We start from the raw sequence: 13079 nt of genomic DNA, 5'->3' as shown, positions 1-13079 counted from the left end.
AACTCCCAGGGCTTTTCTGCTCTAGGAACTTCATAAAGGATTCAGGCTGCTGGGATCTAACAGTTTTGACCTTTCAAGCAGCATGGCCTAGTGGAAAGAGGATGAGCCTGGGAGTCGGAAGACCTGGGTCCTAATTCCAGCTGCACCACTGTCTTCTTGGTAACCTTGAGCAAGTCACTAATTTCTCTATGCCTCACTTACCTCATCTTTAAAGTGGGAATTAATACTGCGAGCCCCACATGGACTGTGTCTAGTCTGATTATCTTAAATCTACCCCAGCGCTTAGTAGAGTGCCTGGCACATAGAAAGTGCTAAACATATACCATTTAAAAAAAAAGTCACTCTGGCTGATCATCCCACTAGCAGCCATTTGGGGGTTACTGCTCTATTGCATCACACCCCCCTTCACTTCCCTTCGCTCAGGGCTTCCCAAGAGGACAACAGGTCAGTAGAAGCCATTGGACAACTTTCTTCGCTGATCTAAAGACTTGGAGGAAGGGGAAGGTTTAGGGGGGGGGCGGGATGTAGTGAGGAAGGAGATTCGAGGCAGGGGGGTCTTGTGGGATCATAGAAACAGCCTAACCACTCCACCCTCCTGGAGCAAAAACCTTCATTTGGGACTTGCTGAGACCAAAGATAACAGGAAAAAAAAAAAATACAAGGTATCCCACCCCTTCCCACTGCCCCGGTCTTTTTGAGAGGGAATGAACTAGCCTCCAGGATTTGGGCAGGCTGGAGGGGGGTTGACCCAGGACGTCACACCTGCTTCATGCAAACAAGTCCCAGCGAAGGTAAACTGTAACTGTACAAGTGACTCGGACGACGCCTCCCGCCGTGGGAACCGGGCAGGCAGCAAAGGACAATAGAGAAAGAGTTCTCGACTCAGCCAGCCAATGGCACGGGGGTGGTATGACAGCCGTCAGAGGCACCTGGGGGCCCTCAATAAATAATAAGAAAATGATGGCAAGGGTTGGGGTCAGGAGGGGAACTGGCCGACCAGCGGCAGAAGGACTTTTTTTTTCTCCAATTAGGGGCTCAGTGACCAGTGAACCGCTTCTCTCGGGCCCAGTTCAGAAGCACCAGTCCACCCTGGGGGCCGGAGTTGGCTCCCTTCCAAGATGACTTCCTCGGGTTGGGGTTTCCGGTTCAGTCCAGCCACCTGGCTCGGGAGAGATGGCATCATCTTAAAAGAAGACGACGTTCCCGGTGAAGGAAAGGAAGGCGGTGAGAAAGCTGACTGAGTCTGACGCTGGGAGGGGCTCACACAGGTACCAGGACGTAAGAGTTACTCCCACAGCTCTTGGGCATGTAGCGCAGCCCCTCCACCACCTCTTCGGCCATCTTCCGGGAGCATCCCTGGAGGCTCTGGTAGGCGAACATGGCGACCCCCAAGAAAAACAAAAAGCCCAGGAAGGCCAGAAGGCCGAAAGCCTGCCTCCTGGTCGCGGCCTCCGGGGAGCCGGGGATGGCCGTGATGGGCATGTCGAGCCCCTGGGACTCAGCCGAGGCCCTCAGAGGAACTTTGGCCTGGGAGGACGGACTGCCGTCGCTCACCGGCTTGGAACTGGCGCTCGACAGAGGGAAAGGAGAAGCAGCTGCTCTGTCTGTCCCCCAGTCGGAGAACGGGCCCGTGGGAGAGGTGGCGGGATCCCCCTCCCCGCTCTTGGGGGCTTCGCTCGTCCCGGTTTCCTGTTCCTCCGTGGAATGGCTTGCCGTCTCAGACTGAACCGGGGAGGTCCCGGGGGAGGACGAAACCGCAGGGGACCCCGGAGTGAACTCAGGGGCCTTATCCTCGTGAGGGAGACCGGCTTCGGATGGGAGGGGAGCCAAGCCCCACGGGGTCTCAGTTGGCATGGATTCGGCAGTCGTGTTTGACCTTTCACCTCCCCGGGGATGAACGGAGGGGCTTCTGGAGGCAGTGTCAGGGTCAGTGGCTGTTGAGGAGGAAACTTCCACCTCAGGATCAGGGCCCGTAGGTGCTGGACTGGACACCTCTAGGGGCCCGGGGGAGATTCCGGTGAGCCTCTCCGTGGCCCTGGGACTGAACCCCTCAAGGCTCTCGTTCATGGGGGCCGTAGCATTGGCTGATTCAGAAGCCGGTGGGGAGCCGGAAACAGGGGCAGCCGCGCCGCTCCCCTGAGGGGTTGTCGGCCCTTGACCCCCTGTTAACTTTTCAAAAGTCCCTCCATCTTTTTTCTCGGTCACGGGATTCTCACGGGTGGTTTTTCTGTCCAGTTTCTTCATGGCTTCCTGTACCCATTCCTCCTTGGGATCCGCACAAAAGCGTCTATTCCTTTTAGTGGTGAATCTGAAAGGCAAAGGATTTGGTTGCATTCCTCAGACAGTAGTAATAGTATTTATGAAGCACTCGACTCTGTGCAGAGCACTGCACTGCGCAGCGGGGAAAGAATTCACAGGTGGGAATTAGGCAGCTACTAAGCCGCCTTCTCCCTTGGTTACAGGCAGGACACTGTGTGGATATCACCCAGCACTGACTGGGAAAGTTGCTGTATGGAACCCTCTGTGGAAGTCAAAAGGTAATTGACTCCATTCGCCCTGTGGTTATGCAGACAGGATTGCTCAAGGCTGTTGGTTTAGTGCTTCAGATTGTTTGTTTTAGGGCTTCTGGGTGAGGTCCCCGGGGTCAAGTACTTAGGGAAGCAAACTGCCTTTGGGGATTTGCAAACCTAGGGCCTTGACCTCCATGTTTTGGATTCTGAAACTCTGTGATGCTACCTTCTGCTCACCCCTTTCACCTTCATATGTGTAAAATGGGTCCCCTTCAAGGTGGAGGTGATGTGAAGTAAAGAATTACCGAGAGGGTAATCCACAAGAAGCCAAGAGCTGGAAGCTGGTCTCATCCATTCTCTGCCTCGTGGGCGGACTGATGAGACTCTTCATAGAAAACAGCTGTTGGCCCTTTTCTGAACAATCTCTAGGGAACTAGATTATACAACCTCACTCCCGTGGTGCCAGAGCCTCCGTCTAAACTCATTCACTCTTGTTCAGAGTAGGGGAAGCCGAACAGCCGCTTACCATCATCCCCACAACATCCCCCGTCCACTTGGAGTTTGTTATTAAATTTCCTCCCTCCCCATTCCTCATCCCCTTTCTTTGGTGTTCTGCTGTAAATAAACCCATTCAATTTCCTTAGTTTCTCCTCGCCAAGCCTGCTTCTCAAACTCACTGTCTTCATTTTTGTTATTTTTCACCATATGCATCCCCAAGTATTCCATGTAAGGTTTCATTTGCACGATCCAAAAGATAAACACTAAACAGTTTCATTTTCATACAAAAAAAAAAGAAAAATGAGGAGGATGCCTGGAGCAATTGGTACCAAGAGGAAAAGGGGCATCACTCAATTCTGGCTCTGCCAGTTATCTGCGGCATTTTCTTGGGCAAGTCATCTAACTTCTCTGTGCCTCAGTTACCTCATCTGTAAAACAGGAATTAAGACTGTGATCTCCACGTGGGTTATGGACTGTGTCCAACCTGCTTAGCTTGTATCTATTCCAGTGCAACACGGGAGGCAGACATTAAAGGAAATTACAGTTAAGGAAAGCAACCGAGTATAAGGATATATTCATAAATTCTGTGGGGATGGGGGCAGGGAAATACCTAAGGGCTTGGGGTTGTGATTAAGTGCTTGGGAGAGGCAGTAGAGAGATGAGAATTTAGATTGGGCCCAGAGAAGGCAATGGGACACTGTGGTGAGGGTCTCAACAATAACCACAGGGTAGTCTGCATTTTGCTTTCACCATGGCTTCCCCCAAAGCCCTCGACTAAATCACTAGCATGAAACCAGATTCTCAGATGCAGGATCTGGCTGCCTAAGAGAGCCAGGCCTTGGCCAAAAGTGAGGTTAGGACTTAGTTGCAGAATGACTTTGTTTCTTTAGCGCTGCTGGTATGTAACACTTGGGGGTCATGAGAATCGGAGCCAAAGCAATGGGCTGGAAAATGTGGCCTCCCTAAAGGGAAAAATATAAAAATGAAACCAAAGTGTCAGGAGCCTAGAGATTAGGTCCAGCTCAAAACTCTACTCTCTCATCAGTGCTCACCACTTCATGGTTATTTGGATGATTTATTTGTACATCATCATGTCTTGTGAAAGAAAAAAACACTCAAGAGACAGTAGGGAGATGCTGGTGTTAACATCTATTTTGTCCAATTCTAACTTCCTCTCACTGTTCTTGGACTTCAAGACAATGCCATGATCAGCAAAGGAAGCTGCCTATTTCCTTCCACAAGTAGAAGTTTCCCATTAAAAATCCCACCAAGTCCCATTTTATTTTTACTCGGGGATATCAATTCATCAGCTACTTTAGACACTGATTCCAGCTTGCCAAATCCCTTTTGGAAAGGAGCGGAAAAGATGAAACTGATCAGATTTAGGAAGCCAGTAGAGAGGGTGAGGTAATTCCATCAGAACATTAAAATAACAAGTGCTTACTGTGTGGCAAGCACTGCACTGAGCACTGGTAGGACACAAGGTTGAATACAGCCCCTGACCCATACGGGTTTAGACTGTAAGCTCGTCTCTAGACTAGAAGCTAATATTACGGGCAGGGAACGTGTCCACTAATTCTGTTGCATTTTAGAGTGCTGTGCACAGAGTAAGCTTTCAATAATACCACTGATTGATTTACATGGCGCTCACAATCTAAGTAGTATTATTTTTTTTACATTCTTTAAGCACTTCCTCTGGGTCGAACACTGTTCTAAACTCTGGGATAGATGCAAGTTAATCTGATTGGACACAGTCCCTGCCCCACATGGGTCTCACACTCTGAGGAGAACAGGTTTTGAATGTCCATTTTATAGATGAGGAAACTGAGGCCCAGAGAAGATAAGTAACTTGCCCAAGATCACACAGCAGACAAGTGCAGGGCCGAGATTAAAACCCAGATCCTCTGATTCCACTAGGGCATATGACTTCGGCTGGTAGACTGACTTTAGCTGCCCATTATGCCCAAAGACCCGTGGGAGCCAAGCTAACGGTTACTATGTCAATCTCCTGGGGTGTCCCTCCCCACCCTCTTCAGATCTGCCATCCCTGATGGTGTGTGGCTTTCAGCGTGAATGTGCTGGAGGAAGAGGACACAGACTTACATGATAGCTTTTCGGAGGCATGATGGTTTGGTCTCCTCATAACTCTTCAAGACACTCTGGTTGAGTTCTTTAGTCATTACCACACAGTCACTGGAACACTTGCTCACACCTAAATGTTGTCCTAAAATGACACAAGCCCCATAGTTAGAGAACACTTGCCCATCTATGTTACTTCTCAGCATTCCATTTCGGTTCCGAACTCATCCACCTCTGTCTCTGTCACTTCAGACCCCTAAGAGGCAGGATAGAAGACGACGTGGGTGGTAAAATGAGGCTGCCTAGTGAGTTAGCAGCCCAACTGGGAGTAAACCCAAGACCCGATTCCCAGTCACGTGCTCCACCGGCTCAACGGGGGAAGGAATTGGAGCCTCCATCAGGCTTCATGATTATGGAAGTCTACTTGTTTCATCCTTCAGCTTCTCCTCTTCACCACCCTGGTTCTTGAGAGGGATAGCCGGGAGAGGATTGACGGGCAATGGGACCGGTCCCGGTTTTCAATGCCAGCAGGAGTGTCACGTGTCAGACAAACTCCTCAAATGTTCTTCCATCCCAAATAACTACCCTTCCCGGTACCAGAAAAAGTGTTTGGGAATGGCCGAGGGTACTGACCCCGCCTCCAGGAGGAATGAAGTAAATGCATTTGGGGTTGGAGGTTTCCCGAGGACATCAAAGACCCTTGTCACTCCCAGCTCCCTCTACTTAGGGAAAGCAGCGTGGCTCAGTGGAAAAACCCTGGGCTTGGGAGTCAAAGGTCATGGGTTCTAATCTGCCACTTGTCAGCTGTGTGACTGGGGGCAAGTCACTTCACTTTTCTGTGCCTCAGTTCCCTCATCTGTAAAATGGGGATTAACTGTGAGCCTCATGTGGGACAACCTGATTAGCCTGTATCTACCCCAGTGCTTAGAACAGTGTTCTGCACATAGTAAGCGCTTGACAAATACCAACATTATTATTATTACTTTATGTGATTCACATTTGGCCCTTTGCAGGTGCTGAGGAACTTCCCTAGAAACCAGCATGTGAAAGTAAATGAGGTATGAGATGTTCTTAGGAAGCTCCCTTCTACCACCCTGTTCTCCCCCCAACACACTTTGGGGGCTCCCAAGTGACTCGGGGCTTTCCCCTCAGCGAGGCCCTCCGTTTCCCAGAGTCCCAGCAGCCTGCTTGGGGGTGGATGAAAAAGGACACTGTAACAGGGTCGGGGTGGTCTTGAGTCCCCCCCGGGACAGACCTAACAGGGCCATATACCCAGGCTCCTTTGAACCTATTGAAACCTCTGACGTGGGCTCTGAGTTTGGGATTTCTTCTGAGGGGTAGGGTAACAGAGCAAGGGTCTTCCCAGTAAGGAAACAAAAAAACAAACTTTTCAGTTCATCTATATTTTCACTGAAGTTTGGGCTTAGGGCAAAGATCCCCCTTCATGAAAAACACCACTCAATGCTCTGGAATTTCCTGAGGTTAAACAGGGAAGATATTTTCTCTCTCCATTCCAAACCTAATAGCCCTTGACAGATCTGCCAAGTAGAGGAAGTCTCTGAGTTGAGTGGCTCCTGTCTTAGAAATCTCTCAAGGACTGTCCCCTGTCCTCCTCCTGCTCCTCCATCTCCTCCTCCCATTCTTCTTCCTCCTCCACCTCCTCTCCTAGGATTGAAGGAGCTGCAGTGTGGCCTGGGATCCGTGCATTTCTTCCCAGAGAGCAGGAACTCACAATCTAAGTAGGAGGGAGTAGGATTTAATCTCCATTTACGGATGAGGTAACTGAGATACAGAGAAATTAAATGACTTGCCCAGGGTCACACAGCAGACAAATGGCAGAGCCTGGATTAAAACTGAGGTTCTCTATTAATAACTGTGGTATTTGTTAAGTACTTACTATGTGCCAAGCACTGTTCTAAGCATTAGGGTCGATACAAGGTAATCAAATTGGACACTGTCCCACATGGGGCTCGTAGTCTTAATCCCCATTTTACAGATGAGGGAACTGAGTCACAGAGAAGGTGAGTGACTTGCCCGAGGTCCCACAGCATACACGTGACAGATCCAGGATTAGAACTCGTGTCCTCCGACTCTCAGGGCCGTGCTCTTTCCACTAGACCATGCCGCTGACTCCCAGAGCCTGTGCTCTTCCCGTTCAGGCAAGCTGCTCCTTTAGCCGATTAGACTGTAAACCCGTCAAAAGGGAGGGTCTCTATCTGTTGCCGACTTGTTCATTCCAAGCGCTTAGTACAGTGCTCTGCTCATAGTAAGCGCTCAATAAATACTATTGAATGAATAGCCAAGCAGGTCCTGGATCAGACTCTAGAGTCAGACTCTAGCTCCAGTCATGGGACTTTGGGGAGAAGAGCCCCTCCAGGGACTGGACTGGTTTGGTGGTCGTCGGGAGCAGCAAGTGGAAGAAAGGAACAGGCATCCTCATCATTATCATCATCAGCAATGCCTGGGAGTCAGAAGGTCATGGCTTCTTATCCCAGTTCTGCCACTTCCCTGCTGTGTGACCTCGGGCAAATCACTTAACTTCCTTGGGCCTCAATTACCTCACCTGTAAAGTGGAGATTGAGGCTGTGAGCCCCGCGTAGGGCAGGGACCTGATCTGCTTGTATCCCCCCCCCCAGCATTTAGTACAGTGCCTGGCACATAGTAAGCGCTTAACAAATACCACAATTATTAGTAGTAGTAGTATCGAGCACTTACTATATACAGCACACTGCACTAAGCACTTGGTCGACATGTTCCCTGCCCACAACGAGCTTTCAGTCTAGAGTCCCACTTCCTTCATTCACCTCTTCAGGTGGCTTTTTCTACTCTGAATTCCCTGCCAAGCCCAAAGAAGGGGAGAGGTGACGGGAAGGATGGCGGAGGTTCTTCTCCCTGCTTGTATGTACCCTCTGGCCCCCACTCCCGTCAACCCCTAGGCCAGGCCCTCCCCGAGAGCCGGCTCTGTTTTATCCGGGAGCTCCTCTCTCCCTGTGAACAGCTCCAGGGAGGGAAGGTAAGAGCTGGTTTTTTCTGTTCCTTTAAAAATTTAGGGGGAAGCTGTGGGAGTGAGTGAGTCAGCTCATAAAAAAAGCCTTTTCTGGCCTTGTTTCTGCATGTTCATTATATAAAGAACTAGAATCTCTGGTTCTGGGGCTGCAAAGCAAATCAAGTCATTTCGGGAGACTGACGTATCCCCGCCTGCACAAGCAGTGACACAGCAGGGCAGGCTTGGGCATGGATTGGAGGGGACAAGAAAGCAAGAAACCCCCAGCCCCCTGGGTGCATCCATGGTATATCTGGCAAGCTCTGGCCTTGGTTTGGGAAACAACAGGGTGATTCGCTCCCAGGGTGCATCCACTGCATCGGGCAACTCTGAAGCTCACCGGCTTCCACTAGCCCTTCCAGGGCTCCAGCTCCTGGCCCCTCTGCTGGGGTACCATCTTCCTGAACATGCTCCTCTTCCCACCCCTCACCTTGTGCTCTAACCAGTAGGCGAACACTTCTTCTATTTCCAGCTACTCCTGACCCACGGGCCATTCTTGAATAACCCGCTGTGCCACTGAACCCACCTTTCCTCCTCACGCTTTGGCTCACCTTCAGCCCCAGTATCCACTAGCGGGGTAAACTAGTGGATAGAGCACAGCCCTGGGAGTCAGAAGGACCTGGGTTCCAGCTCTACCACTTATCTGCTGTATGCCCTTGAGTGAGCCACTTAACTTCTCTGTGCCTCAATTCCCTCACCTGTAAAATGGGGATTAAGACTGTGAGCCCCGTGTGGGCCAGGGACTGTGTCCAACCTGATTAGCTTGTATCTATTTCAGTGCTTAGAACAGTGTTTGACACGTAGTAAGTGCTTAACAAATTCCGTCATGATTATTAAGGTGGCTGTGAGCAGGGGAAGGTTGGCCACAGGTTGGAATGGCGTGGCCTAAGGGAAAGAACTCAGATTTGGGAGTCGGGACACCTGGGTTCTCACCCTCATTCTACCGCTTGTCTGCTGTGTGACCTGTAGGGAGACATTTGACTTCCTTGTGCCTCAGTTTTCTCATCTGCAAAATGAGAGTTAAATACCCCTTCTCCCTCCCCTGTAAACCGTGAGCCCCATGGGCCATGAGAACTGTGTCCAGTCTATTATCTTGCATCTATCATAGTGTTGAGTGCAGTTCTTGGCACATAGCACTAAACAAATCCCACGATTAATTTCAAATGGGAATTTTGATCCCAATAGCACTACTCTAGCCTTCGGACTCTAGGGTAACTTTTTGTTATGGTATTTGTGAATTGTTTACTGTGTCCCAACCAATTAATCAGTGGTATTTAATGAGACCTTACTAAATGCAGATGACTTTTTCTGGGACAGTACAATACAACTGAATTAGCAGAAACATTCCCTGCCCATGAAGAGCACTCTAAGCCCTAGGTTAGATGCAAGCTAATCAGGTTGGACACAGTCCATGTCCCACGTGGGGGGTCACAGTCTTAATCCCCATTTTACAGATGAGGTAACTGAGGCACAGAGAAGTCAAGTGACTTGCCCATGGTCACACATCAAGCAAGTGGTGGAACCGGGATTAGAACCCAGGTCCTTCTGACTCTTAGGCCTGTGCTCTATCCACTAAACCACACTGCATCTCTGGGTTCCCCTAGGAAGGCTCTTTATGTCAGAGGCAGAAAGGACACCAGTGTCTACACTAGGACCAGCCATCCTGACAAAAGGAAAGAAAAGTTCTGGTCACTCTCACTTCCACCTGAGTAGTGGCAACAGCCAGATCTGGTCATCCAAGCCCCAGAGCGCAGGCTTTGAAACTAACGATCTTGTTTGGCTAGGGCTATCGATCCAGTCAGCCAGCTAGCTGTCGGCTCTCCACTTGGGCAGCTGCAGCCGATGTGTGTTCTCAGGCAATCGATCGTATTGATTGAGTGCTTACTGCATGCAGGGCACTGTACTAAACACTTGGGAGAGTACTCTATAACAATACCACAGAAGTGGTAGACAGATTCCCGGCCTGTAAGGAGCTTACAGTTCTGAATCAACTGGGCCCCCAGCTGCGTGACAGAAGGGAGGTTGCCCCTGGCCCATGAAGGGTTTGATTTGCTTTTCCCATCCTCTCCTTCCTGGGCAGTGTGATAGGGGTGAGTCCGCTGGCCATGGAGCATGGCTACTTAGTGGTTTGTTCTGGCCAAGGCTCCTGAAGCTTGCGGTTGGCTGGCTCCCATCCAACAGGTTTCTAGAGGCAGGAAAGCAGTGTGGTCTAGTGGATAAAGCACAGGCCTGGGAGCCAGAGGACCTGGGTGACCGTCTTCACCTGTCTGCTGTGTGAACTTGGACAAGTCACTTCGCTTTCCTGAGCCTCAGTTACCTCATTTGGAAAATAGGAATTAAGACTGTAAACCCCATGAGGGACTTGGACTATGTCCATTCTGATTAGCTTGTTATCAGTGCTTAGTACAGTACCTGGAGCATAGTGAGCGTAGACCGTGAGCCCACTGTTGGGTAGGGATTGTCTCTATCTGTTGCCCAGTTGTACTTTCCAAGAGCTTAATACAGTGCTCTGCCCACAGTAAGCGCTCAAAAAATACCATTGAATAATGAATGAATGAACAAATACCAGAATTATGATTATTCTGAAAGAAGAGAGACAAGGGGTCTCCGACACCTTGGTGGGCCAGGTGGAAGGAAGAAAATCTAACCCGGACTCAAGCTTTGTATTCCATAATTCCCTTTTGACTGTAAGCTCATTGTGGGCAGCGAATTGTTATATTGTTATGTTATACTCTCCTAAGCGCTTAGCACAGTGCTCTGCATACAGTCAGCACTCAGTAAATACAACTGACTGACGATTCAATTCATCATCAGGAGACCATTGGATGTTTTCCAGATTTGGAGTCTTTTGGATAAATAGTGACACAGTGCTAATGTTAAATTGACGATCCTTAATGAGGAAGCCCTCTCCCAATACTGTGGGAAGATGCCAGATGAAATGCGTCCCAGGTGAGAGGAAGGGAGGAAAGAGGGGCTACCCATCTCTCTGAGCACAATCTTCTCCTCCCAGGGCCGAGGGACAGGAGCTGGACAGGGAAAGCCAGGATGCCTGGGTTCTTTCCTGAACTCTGTCCACCGGGGACTGGGGCGTTGGTGGAGGGCAGGCGGTGTAATTTCTCCCCACCCTGGGCCTTCACTTATCCACTTACCCTAACGCTAGGAATGCATGAAGACTTTGCCCTGCTCCCTGGGAATTCCCAGGTGAAAAGATCTGTGAAGGAGAGAGGCCCAGAATGTGTGTGTGGGGAGGGAGGGGTGGTTAGCTCCACAGGGAAGAGCTATTTCTAGGGTCTCCTTCAATTCTAAGGCTCCTCAGTCTGGTGTCTCATTAACCCACTGTTCCCCCAGCCTCCCTTTGCTCTGTGGGAGGGAGGAGGGATGCTGGAGAGAGGAGAGAATGCTCCGTTCCGGTCCAGCAGCCCCAGCCGCGTCTCTGCGGCATTCGGTCTTGAGACCGAGCCGGTGTCCCGGACCTGCTGCTTCCACTTTGCCCACCGGGCAAACCCTCCCAGCTGGGCTCCTTCTCTGCGGCCCCTGCTATTGGCAGCCCCGACTCCCGCCTCTCATCTGACAAGCCTCTTCCCTCCCTGCAGCCTGGTTCCACCTGGCTGGTCACCAGTAACCTTCAGAACCCCACTGCAGTGGTGGCGGGGTCGGCAGTGAGGGGCACCCCTCCTCTGCAGCCCCCGGAACCCTCCACTACATCACTCCCTTCTCCCGGGGGTCCCCGGGGCTGGAATTGTGGCTAATTCTCCGGTACGATGCCAGAGCCTTTATCGCAGGTGCCCAGTTCATCTTTCAGCCGTCGAAACGATAGCGCACGGCTCTCCGGGCAGCGCCAGAACGAGCCAGCAGTTTCCAGTTGGGGGACGAGGGGGCTGTCAGTCATTCTCATCCCCTTTCCTCCCTGCTGGAAATCCTGCCAGATTCAATCAATCAATCAATGCCATTTATTGAGCACTTACTATGTGCAGGACACTGTACTAAATGCTTGGGAGGATACAATAGAATGAGCAGACATGTTCCCTGCCCATAATCAGTCGATCGATCAGTCAGTCAGTGCCTTTGACTGAGTGCTTACCGTGTACTAAGCTCTTGGGGGAGTACGATACAACAGTATTAGGAGATACGTTCCCGCCCATAATCAATCGATCAATCAGTCGATCGATACCATTGACTGAGCACTTACTGTGTACTAAGAGCGTGGGAGAGCACGATAGAATCCCCAGGAGACGAGAAGCAAATGCTTCCTCAGCGCGGTTCTCCCAGCAAGCCAAAGCGGGGCCCTGGGGAGGCGACGGAAAAGGGTGCAGTGTGTGTCATCTCCCCGAAGGACCTCCGCCCCCGTCCCCCCAACTCACCTGCTCCCAGGATGGTCAGGTTCCAGGCAGCCCAGAGGCTGAGCAGCTCCCAGGGAAAAACCGGCATCGTTCTTCCCTGGAGAGGCTCTCTCTGCTCTGAGAGGTGCCCGCTGCCGCTCTGGTACTCTGTCTTCCCCACACTGAAGTCTCAGCCACAACGGCGAACCTTTGGCTACTGGGAGAACACTGGCTGCTGGTTTATGTGCTGCATGCCCAGCCCCCGCACGCCCTCCTCCCCCCCCGCTCTGCCTTGTGGGAGGAGAGAGGAAAGAGGCAAAGGAGCTGCCGCCGGAAGAGTCTGCTTACTGGTTTACTCGGATTTCTCAGGACGTTGCCAAGGAACACACCTTCCGGCTTATCTCAGGGGCAGCATCGAACGTCGGAGGGGCCGCTGCCACGCAGACCCCTACTCTGTTGCCAGTTCCTTCCTCGCTCCCTTTCTTTCCCCTTGGCTTCCATCCAAGCCCTTCCGTTTCTTTCCATCGAGGCACCCGGCTGTTGTCAGGGAAGGTTTCTAAAACCATCCTCCTCCCCGGTCTGTCTCTCTGTCTCCCCTGGAGCCAAATGGCTTTATTCCGCTGTGGAGAT

At 51.1% G+C, this 13079-nt stretch overlaps 1 protein-coding gene across 1 annotated transcript; it reads right to left on the bottom strand.

Annotated features, from left to right (window-relative positions):
• Positions 1 to 267: 267 nt before the first annotated feature.
• Positions 268 to 12719, bottom strand: CX3CL1 (C-X3-C motif chemokine ligand 1). The gene is made up of 3 exons (XM_029076206.2): positions 12492 to 12719; positions 5112 to 5232; positions 268 to 2308 (listed from the first exon to the last, which is right to left on the bottom strand). Exons 1-3 carry the CDS (start codon positions 12556 to 12558, stop codon positions 1261 to 1263), a joined length of 1236 nt encoding a protein of 411 aa, XP_028932039.1. The 5' UTR covers positions 12559 to 12719; the 3' UTR covers positions 268 to 1260.
• Positions 12720 to 13079: the final 360 nt, after the last annotated feature.

Source organism: Ornithorhynchus anatinus, chromosome 11, assembly GCF_004115215.2.
Source record: "Ornithorhynchus anatinus isolate Pmale09 chromosome 11, mOrnAna1.pri.v4, whole genome shotgun sequence".
NCBI lineage: Eukaryota > Metazoa > Chordata > Mammalia > Monotremata > Ornithorhynchidae > Ornithorhynchus > Ornithorhynchus anatinus.
Note: the sequence above shows the minus strand (reverse complement) of the source record. Positions and strands in the feature narration are given on the sequence as shown.

Excerpts from the sequence above, each read along its gene's own strand:
- CX3CL1 (XM_029076206.2), bottom strand. The coding sequence starts at position 12,558 with ATGCCGGTTTTTCCCTGGGAGCTGCTCAGCCTCTGGGCTGCCTGGAAC. Across the intron at positions 5,233-12,491 it reads CCTGACCATCCTGGGAGCAG|GACAACATTTAGGTGTGAGC; the intron begins GTGAGTTGGGGG and ends GTGTCATTTTAG. Across the intron at positions 2,309-5,111 it reads TGCCTCCGAAAAGCTATCAT|ATTCACCACTAAAAGGAATA; the intron begins GTAAGTCTGTGT and ends TTTGCCTTTCAG.